Source organism: Saccostrea cucullata, unplaced genomic scaffold (genome assembly GCF_032062105.1).
Source record: "Saccostrea cucullata isolate Sc308-1 unplaced genomic scaffold, CSIRO_AGI_Scuc_v1 ctg264, whole genome shotgun sequence".
Classification (NCBI taxonomy): domain Eukaryota; kingdom Metazoa; phylum Mollusca; class Bivalvia; order Ostreida; family Ostreidae; genus Saccostrea; species Saccostrea cuccullata.
Window position 1 is genome coordinate 476,994 of NW_026932935.1, and position 10,652 is coordinate 487,645.

Genomic DNA, 10,652 nt, shown 5'->3' on the forward strand with positions numbered 1-10,652 from the left:
TTCCTTTCATTTCCGTAAAAATCATGCTTTGCAATATCTGCACATCAAGTTGATAACTGAACATCAGAATTTGTTATAATCAACAGTCCTTTGTACTGGTATATAAACTTAAAAGTTCAGAAGCATAAAATATTGTTATTTTTCAATTCATTAGAAGATATCTGGTTTTCTTTCATGTCATCCAGCCATGCAACTTAATTATGTTACAATACTTATTATTGGTCATTAAAAATGATGACAATGGCAAATCATGACAATGGAAAAGGCTTGTGAAAGAAGCTCATTTTAGGAATGAATTTGTTGTTTAGGTATGAGATGGACCTGATTGTTTTGTTCCATCACTTACTGCTGAAATCATCCTCAGTGTACACCATAGCGTCCTTAGCTGGAATCACACGATCTCCATCCCTTGATGTCACATGTTCTGATGCCAACAGTTCTGATCCCGCAGATAAATCTGTGACATCAAACTTGGGATATTTCTCAAATATCTTCTGTACATCGTCAAATAAATCCACTATGTGGTCGAGGGAATGATCCTGGCGTGGCATATCTGGGGCCGTGGGGGAACGTGTCAAAACCCCTGGGGAGGAATGGGAATGTTCTCCGTCTAATTCCTGGGTAGCATTCAGCAGAAAGGAGGTGGAATTGACTTGCCTGGGACCTGTGGATTGGTCCCGATTATAATTCTACAATGAGAAACAGACCTGGTCACTAGGGCACTGGGAGTTGTATGGGAACAATGAATATTTATGGAGAATTATTTCTCTGCTTAATTGGTTTGTCTGCTTTTTGACACAATTAGATTGTATAATAACACAGAAAAAATTTCATTCCATGTCACAAACAGCACCTGAAAAAAGTCCTAGCTAGCATTTAGATTGAAAATCATGTCATTTTTTTGATCGAATATCATATTATCAAGATCAGCTGTTCAAAAGTTGAATCATGCCACCATAATACAGGTACCATCAGCTTAAATCTCATGACATTGTTTTTTTTTCCATCCACACAGACATCTTTTGAAGATTGCTAAGTTGACAAAAACCAAATCTACCATTTCCCTCCCACAGCATTAAAAGTTAAATTCCACTGCACCGTTGATACAGCTTAGAAACAAGCCCTTGAGTAAACCAAACTTCAGCAGGTATTGCTATAAAAAAGTTCCTAACCTTAAGATAAAAGGGCACGGAACCACTTTAGACTTAATTTTCACCTAATAATGAACTTTATATGGATAAAATTAGTCCACTCATTAAACATTTATAGGTAACTGTCGACATTTGTAATACACATGAATTTGTAATGAGGTCTTCCTTGTCATATATGTATAACTAAAAATAATGGATAATGTCATGTCACCTTTATTCCTCATGTACCGATCTCATTTGACCCAATACATACATCCTATCATTCTAAGATCATAATATTGCAAGGAGGATTCTTTTTACAAGTGTTCCAAACAAGGGAGGTGTCCAAAACTATATCCAAATCACAAACAAATTTTTTTTCAAACTTCTTCAGCTAGTTGAATCAGCATTAATTTACCTGACGGTAATCCATGTCTAAATGTTTTAACATGTGTAAAGTAAATCATCTGTGTATAAATTAGTGTTACACCTCCCAAAAGCCTGTTACTCATCTGCACAGCTATTGTTCACAATTTTTTGCTCAAAATATTTCTACAGCATGTTGATTTCTATTCTAAGACACAAAAAAAAAAAAAAATAAAAAAATAAAAAAATGTGAAGTCTTACCTACAAGATTCTTATTCCACAGTCTCAAGTTTGCCTTAGAAAATTTCTATTTTCAAATTTCACTTGGCTAATAAATTAAAGCTGCCACAAATGACTCTTTTAAACTCCTCTGACTTCTAAAGATCACTGAAAATTTACTGTCCAACAAATAAGTTGATATACAGCATAAATTGTCGCACAAACGAATTTATGTCAATTTCACAAACACACTGTTTGTTTCACCTGTGAGACGTCACCTGGTTAAAATGAATGTAGAAATAAAAAAAAAACAAATTCCGAAGGGCACACCAAATAGCTGCTTCCGTAATTAATCATCTAATTAATTAAGTTTACCTTGATCTAATAACAAGGTAAGCATTATATTCTGCTAATCAGTTATACACCAATGGTGTCTCTTTACTAACGTGTTTGTTCACAGCTGTACTTCTGAGGGTCCCGTACATGTAATAGTACGGCACTTTTACAAATGACTGTATATATACATCTATACAAGTTTTCCTTCTGCAGAAATAATTAGTTTATGAAGGTGATTCACTGACCAAGTTTACAAGCAGACAAGCAGTTTAAGGTGCAATGACTCCAGGTCAAAGCCTCTAAGATCTAGATCTATGCAGTATGCATAACACATGGGTCAAGTCATAATGCTCTACAAATGATTATGGTTATTTTTATCTCGGGTAGTCTATATTTAGTAAATAAAGCCACAATGCATTGACCTGTCGATAATTATCACAAAACCTGCTATTTTTCTCTATTTATCAGATAATCAGCGATTTAAATAGTCAATATTTCTAAGTGAATGATTTTGAATTAAGATTATATTGACAACAATACACAAGAGTATAGGACACTGTGTGTTTACAGAAAAACATAAAATATTTAAAACGGACATAATAGTACAATTAAAACCTGTGTGTGAATGCCCTATATCTTGCTTGAAGCCTCTGTATAATTAGATTCTTACATATACACTCCCGGAACTCTTCCAAATACCTTCTCTGATCCAAATAAAGTTTCTTCCCACACAAAGACATTCATCAGAAAAACGCAAAATGTTAGGTATACAAATTAGGGGGCAATTACCTATAACACACAGAAGAGGGGAGGGTTAGAAATAAGCCAGACTTGGATGTGATGCCCTCCGCTGACTACATTCTTTGTGATTGGGAGATGGGGAGAATCATTGCTCTCTGGTTGTTAAGAGGTTGGGATCTTCTTTTCATGAAAAATCAGATTTCCTTGTCTAATACTTCAGTGACATGACTGTTTAGATTCAGAGCTTAAGGATTACCAATACAAAATCTTGGATTATCCATGTGATAACTAAATCATAATTTTATTTTACATCTTACTACTGTACAAATTTAAGCTGTACGTCATATTTTGTTCAGATTACCTGTATAAGCAATACATCATATTTAGATGTTCAGATTGTGTTACCATATAGATGATTCTGTACATGTCACAATAGAGAGATAATAAAGTATTAAGATGGAAGACTGGAGTCTTGTTAAAGTCTGTTAATCCTCAAGATTTAATTTAGGTACCAGTTAAATCTTGTTCATTTCATGAATTAAGGTACCATCAATAATACATCCATAAATGCAAAGCAGTCTATAGTGGCTCAGGTAGAACACACATATATTCAAGAAGAAAAGATCCTTGGTTTGAGTTTCAAGTGGATAATCAAGAAATAAATACCAATATGCAGAATACGAGGGTTGTTCGGAAATTATTGAGACAATTACATTTACTCCATAAAGGACGGAGATAATTTCATGAAAATTAATCAACATCTTTTAAAGAACGTCTAAAACACTTAAGGAAATTTTCTAATTCATAAGATAATTATATAAGTTTCTGTGAAGTAATAAATATGCATATGTCTATCGACCCGGAGCAGCCTCGCTACGTCATTTAACGTTACGTTAGCCGTAGATTGTTTCGCATGTGAAACGATCGGGAAGCGTTTAATACTCTTCCTTCTTTGTTATTACATATATAACATTACAAAAATCAAACAGTCTCTTTTCTTAAACTATTCTTTAAAAATGTATGCTGTTGCTACCCCATTCAAAAATTTTCATTTATGGGAAAGGACGACTTAGAATCATGCAGTGCCAATTTATGCAACGCGGGTTAAATACCGTAACGATATCAATACTGTATGTAATAACTCATGGTCGTCCAGATCTTTTAATTTTACTCTTGTTAAATTAATTGCTTAAAAATGTATACCAAGGAAATGACAAACCCTAACACATCATTTTTTTCTCTTTGTTATTGTTTTAGCAGGTCGTTCAGTCTTGAAAAGAGTTCTGCATTGCGCTACACAAAATTTTAGGTATGCTGGCTGCTCCGCCCTTGACGTCAAAATCCATTTTTTTCGTTGTAAGCAGATTTCTCTACCGCGCTTAATTTTTTTATGATCCCGTATTTCTGATCAAAATTCTATCAAAGTTGCACAACATGAATTTGAACCAAAGCTGAAAAATTATACACTTAAACTGAATTATTTTCGCTCTCATTATTGATCCACGAAGAGTTAGAATTTTGGGGTTACATATTTTCAATGTCTGATTCCGCGACTGCTCCGGGTACCCCTACTATTGACACATTTATATACCATTGTAGAGAAAATATTTAATATTTGTAAAATATTTCTTGCTCTTATTAATTTTTAGTGTATGTCAAACGTATATGCCAATTTTCACTGAAAGACGTTCATTAGAAAGCAAAATATACACAATGTCTCAATAATTTTCGAACAACCCTCGTATTATTTGGAAACTGAAATCAAATCCCAAGTTTTTATTTGCCAAATAAACTTTAAGACAGGAGTGTTTTTCTCCGAAATCCAAAAGTTCTACTACGTTCACTTCAAAAAGCATATTAAGGTATACAGAATATTTTTGGAACAGGCCCGGGTACATGTTGACCACACATTTGTGGTATAATAATAAATAATATTAATTAAGTGGCCACATAGAAGACTATGTCCTGTGGAAGTCTCCTTTTCATCACTGCAAGTTATCTCAGATGCAGCATGCAGGCCTATAGCAATGGTTTCAAAATTGGGGGGGGGGCAACTTCCCAAAAATTTGACAAGGAAAAACAAGGAATACACCTGTGAAATATAAAAGCCCTATTTCTAAATGTTCAACAGTTATGACCAAGATTAAAGTTTTTAAAAAGTGGGTCAAACTCTTGGGTCAAGGTCAAAAGGTAAAAAATATTTATACCAGGTGAAAGGTCTTGTCACAATGAATACACATGTGAAGTATGAAAGCCCTAGCTCCAACTGTTCAAAATTTTTAGCCAAGCTAAAAGTGTGTTTTTTTTTTTTGGTTTTTTTTTTTGTAAAAGTAGGTCCAACTCCAAGGTCAAGAGGTCAAATTTGATGTTACCCAAAGAAAGGTCTTGTCACAAGGAATACTAGCCACTCATTAGTTATGGGCTAGCTTAAAGTTGACAACAGACAGACAGAAAAACAGACAAACAGACAGACAGGACAAAAACAATATACCCCAGAGATCTTTTGATCCAGGGGCATAAAAAACCCTACCTAACTGTTCAAATTCTGGAATTTGCCAGTGCTTGACCTTACGGCAACAAAAAGTGGAAAAGGAGGGACCAACAAATAACATTTACAGTAACTAAAGCACACAGAAAAGTACGAGTATATATGTAATGCATCAACCACAAACAGATACTTACAAGGTCTTCATGGTTATCTCTTCCCAAGAAGGCCATAATGCTACGTCATAAATTGTCCCTCTGTAGGTAAAAATATCACATTTAAAGCACCGATTTAAATTTATATTCTAAAAATAATTTTTATGAAATAAAAATAAAAACATTGAAGTCCTTGAAATACCACTATCTATGTGACCGACTTATAGTCACATTGTTACATAACCATGGCAAGTGAACCATAAACATTAAACAATACATTTAACTCGGTGTGTGAATATGATTATACAATGTACTAAGTATAGCACACTCAAGATGTTTATATGCCTCATTTTGTACTTTTTAATATGTATCGGACGACGGACATACACATGTCTCTTTTTGTACTTTTTACTTTCATCTAATATTTATGATAACTATGCTTGGTCCCCATCGTTAATACTGAAGTATGCTCTCACATACCGTAGTAGCTGAAACCATCACCTATGAAACTTTATCATTTGACCTTCTTCCGTTTGAAGTCCTAGGCAGGCCTAGATTTATTACAGTTTACCATGTTATACTGACTTTACCAATCCTCCAGTTTCTATTGATTACAATTATTACAGCTTCTGACCGTGTATTCATTAATTTGCTGATCAGGAAATCCTATAGATTTTTTAAATATGAAACTTAATCTAATTACAAACAGCATGCAATAAAATCTCTCATACACAGGAGAACGACATCTAGGCAATGAAGATATTTATAATATTATGCAATGGCTGGGGCTAAGGACATATCAGAAGCTCAGACATTATTTTAACAATACATGATACTCCAACAAAGGTACAAAAACTAATAATGTTATTAATGGGCCTATTTAGGCAATAATTCATAATTTCCTACCTCAAACACACAGGGAAAAATCCAGAGAAAGTCAATACCCTATCAAGAATGAAACCAAATTCATTGGAGAAGGGCACGCTGTCCTATCATGACACCGAAATTCCTGATTCTCCACGAGGCACCCAAAAACGAAAATCTAAGTCAAAGTTACATTATAACCTTCCACTGGTACAAATCCAAACATAAAGTGAATTCAACATGTACCCACCTTAAAATCTTCCACAAGCTATTTTACCCTGTTTCAAATTATTCCATTTTTGCGAAACATAACTATTTACACGCAGTTAATGAACTGGTATATCTTGAATTGACTTGCAGTACAATTGACATACTTTTAAATCAGTTCGGTACTTATCTTCACTTTCTGATGTAGACTTGTTTACTTTTCAGAGCCAACCGAAACAAACAATATAGCTCTCTCTCCATAACCTTAACAAACAACAACTAATTCTGTCACTGAGTTTCACAAAACTGGGTTATCATTGTTTCAAGAGTCTAATAAATGAATCAATTACTTAACATAATTGAATTGTAGAAACTTCAAAAAAAAATTATCTAACATATTAAAGATAAATGCAAAAATATAAACAGCTAGATCACTGTGAACATATCGTGAGAACGCAATTTATTTCTTTCAGTATAGAGCTTTAGGTACAGACCCTATTGAATACAAGGTCTCCATTCAAGAATTATCTGCCGATTTAACCTAGGAGTTGGTTTCCGAGGTAGGAAGCATCCAGTAAAACGGAAACTAGTTAACCAAGCCTCTCACTGGCCTGTTCACAGAGCTTTCAACAAAAGACAAAGTCTTGACCAGATCACAAGCAAATATTATCTCTTGATTCTTTATCTACATTTTTTTAATCTATCATGACCTTGATCCACTTATGGTTTTATATACATATCATGTCTATAAATCCCCATATCAGCTTCTGTGATGTTCAACAAAAAGTCTTAGAAGAGACGACAAAAGGGGAGCTAATCAGAATAACAGACACTGGCTTCATTTCCTGACTGTTACTGGGAGGATCTCTTCCCTTCTTTCTATTCCTAGAACTTGTAAACAATGTCTTTCTATTCCATTTAAACTTGGCAGGTTATCCTTTATAAGTTTCTGTCTACCAAAGTGGTGTCCTATATTTGATAGACATCATGATGTCTTAATTAAGAAGTGGATTCTCTGACTTTAAATTAATGCTTATATATATAAACACACTCCTTCCTCCCTTGTTCAAATCCTTCACTTTTAAATCATATTTCATTAAAAAAAATCTGAATATAAATTAATAAAATAAACCTTGAGGGCAAAAAAAAAGTAATTATAAGATAAGATAAATGTATCCTTACAGTATAGAATGCCTCTTTAACAAATCTGACTTGAGCGAAGCATATTCTATGAATCATCAGTACATATATACTGTCAGTACGAACTAGTACCATTATAACAGTAACAATTTAAGGAATGATAGGATGGTGTTCTGATGAATGAATGACAATAGCTGCATTCTTATAGTTTAATTGGTGCAGAATCTCACTAAGGGACATAATCCTACCAGAAGAACCTTAACAGAGTGGAAGGTTGCAGGCATTTACTCACTCTTGAATTCATACTTAACTATAAGTACAGAGAAAACTAATCAACCGAACCGACCATAATCTCTGTGCAATTCTTTGCACCGTACATGAATTCTGCACTACCTATGAAATGAAAATGTACTGGTATACCGGGCATATACCTCAGTAAAAATCCTTATTACTTTATCATAGTTTATCAAATAATATAAACATATACATATGTAGTACATGTTCAACAGTTGATGATACAAATTTTTTTTTACGTTATTTTGTCTTGTTTAATGGATTTACCTTTATACACAATTCTGGAATCTACTGAGGCTCCACTGTAGTACTGTACATGTTCAACAGTTGATGATACAAAACAGATGGATTTACCTTTGTACACCTGGACTGCGAAACACAGGCGAAACACAGGGACACCTTTATAGTAGGGGGGTGGGGAAAATGACTTCTCAGATTTTCTTATATCCTTTTCTCAGCAATGTAGAAAGAATGATCTAAAAATAGAGAAGAACATTATCACCTAATTACTTTTATACAGTGTATAATATTGTACTACTTAATTATATGTAGGCCTGAAAAGGAGCAGAAATGTCAATAGCTTTTTCTTGAAAGAAGATCAGATTTTCATTAGGCATGTCTGATTGCAAGGCCTAAAGATCATGAAGATGGTAAAAAAAAAACATCTGTGATTTAGTAGACAGATCCAGTTAAAGATACACATGCATGTAATAATGCTAATTTATTTATCCATTTTGATGATTCTCTTTCACATCATGCAGGCTTTGAAATGATAGAGATCTAAATTATAGGGCAAAGGCACAAAAAGAGCCCAGCAGTTTTTTGTTTTCTGTGTCCCCTGATACTTTTCTCTATAGAAATAAAAATCATTATCTTATGAGAGAAAATTTTACAACTTTCATAACAGGAATCATGATCTACATTTGAAAACATATTGTATGTTAATCAATTCTATTACATATACTGTTGCTGCTGTTCAAATTAAATTATAACAGTACCTCTAAAAAAAATTCCATCATTTCTATGAATTGAAATCTGTGTTACATGATACAGATAAGTGATGGAGGTTTGGATAGAGATATAGAATATCAAAAATTAACAAAGTTTTAAAGAGAAAGTCTGGAAAATGAGGTTACAAGTTTCACATCTATCACATTATGTGAGAAATACAAGGCTGAAATACATAATAGTTAATGGTGAATTCTTTTTCGTTCAAATCAAGTTCAAGTGGACTTAATGCATATAATAATGCTTGTACTTTTCACAAAAAAGAAATTAGAATGCAAGTACCAATAATTTGCATTAAACAACTACAGCTACCATAATCTTATATCTTAAAAAAAGTCAGCAAAAAAAAAAAAAAAAACATCAGCCCACATTAAAAATAATTTATATAAAGATGTACTTTTGATCAACCAAACACAATGCATAAAATACAATTAATTAAGACAACAAACAAATACTGCTCAGATTGGCTAAATACTCACAGTGGAAATCACATAAAATTCCAATAAATCACAGCTAATTAGCAACCAACATGCAAAAAGTGCACTTTACTTCGCACAGAATGATTGACAACATTATGTGGATGTGACTCCTATTACATCACGACCAGAGAACGCTAAGTTTTAACATCACACAAGTGTTTGTTGTACAGAGAACTGGATTTTTTTTTTACACACATACTGTACCAGATATGTAGATTAGTTGACGAAATAAATATTGTACAACAGAACTGCAAATAACATAGTTATACAATGTGGTTTTTGGTGTTTTAACAGAGGACGCACCCCTTCAATATCTCTAAGACAAACTTTTAAACACTGACTGCACATTGGGCAGAATTTAGAACACTCCATATGATGATAAATTTTTTTTTTTAACTGGACTGCCTTCGTTAAAAAAAAAAAAAATGAATAAAAGACTAATATTTTTAATAAAGATTGTTGAAACAATTTAGAAAAATTAAATTCCCTGTAACTTAAAGTTACAAAATTAATTTGAGCCTTGATCCATCCATACAAAAATTTCCAGCACATTTAGATCACACAACATGTATCAGAAAAAATATTGAACACTGCAAGATGGACATTTCTTAGGATTAGAGCAAAGTAATGGAAAGGAAGCTTTCAGAGACATCTGTCTCAGGAGAAAGCTTGAGATAAATAACAACATAAATCACGGCACATCTGTGTTCAGGCAAATCTATAGGAACTAGTCTTTACATTTTTTGGGTTGAACAAATCTAGCCCTACTCTTATGTTGGCTACAACCTGTAGAGCCTAGTTTATTCTAATGTAATTACTTTAATTTAAATACCTATTAAAAAGATTACGGTAAATTACCTAGTGGACTTTTGTTTTAATTTTTATCATTGACTACATCTGCATGTGTATTTCTGGGTTTTTTTTCCATCGCATAATTCTACACAAGATTTAAAGTATCAGAGAATGCATGAACCAGTTTTTTTTGTTTTTGTTTTTTTAAATTATACATAAGTCGTTTTATGTACATGTGCAATAATATATGTAGTTGTTTTAAAATGACTAAATAACTAAAACTTAAATACCAGATTGCAACCTTTATCTAATCCAAACATATCTGTGTATCTGGTACGGTATGTATGTAAATCAATCAATGCAAAACATGGGATTAAATCTTTTTTTAAAGTGACTTCTGAAGTTCTCACAGTATTACTCAGTGTCAAACTCAAAG

General features: G+C 33.0%; 1 protein-coding gene across 3 annotated transcripts in view; it reads right to left on the reverse strand.

Annotated features, from left to right (window-relative positions):
* Nucleotides 1-6,526, reverse strand: part of LOC134236565 (anion exchange protein 3-like) — a 32,699-nt gene extending 26,173 nt beyond the window's left edge. For 2 of the 3 annotated variants that reach the window (XM_062718734.1, XM_062718733.1), the window contains exons 1-3: nucleotides 6,339-6,526; nucleotides 5,475-5,534; nucleotides 347-689 (exon numbers count right to left, since the gene is read on the reverse strand). In XM_062718734.1, the coding sequence (XP_062574718.1) occupies nucleotides 347-689; nucleotides 5,475-5,510 (379 nt within the window). In that variant the 5' untranslated portion in view covers nucleotides 5,511-5,534; nucleotides 6,339-6,526. Of the gene's footprint in view, nucleotides 1-346; nucleotides 690-1,757; nucleotides 1,881-5,474; nucleotides 5,535-6,338 lie in introns of those variants that run through there. The other variant, XM_062718735.1, reaches the window with a different exon arrangement.
* Nucleotides 6,527-10,652: the final 4,126 nt, after the last annotated feature.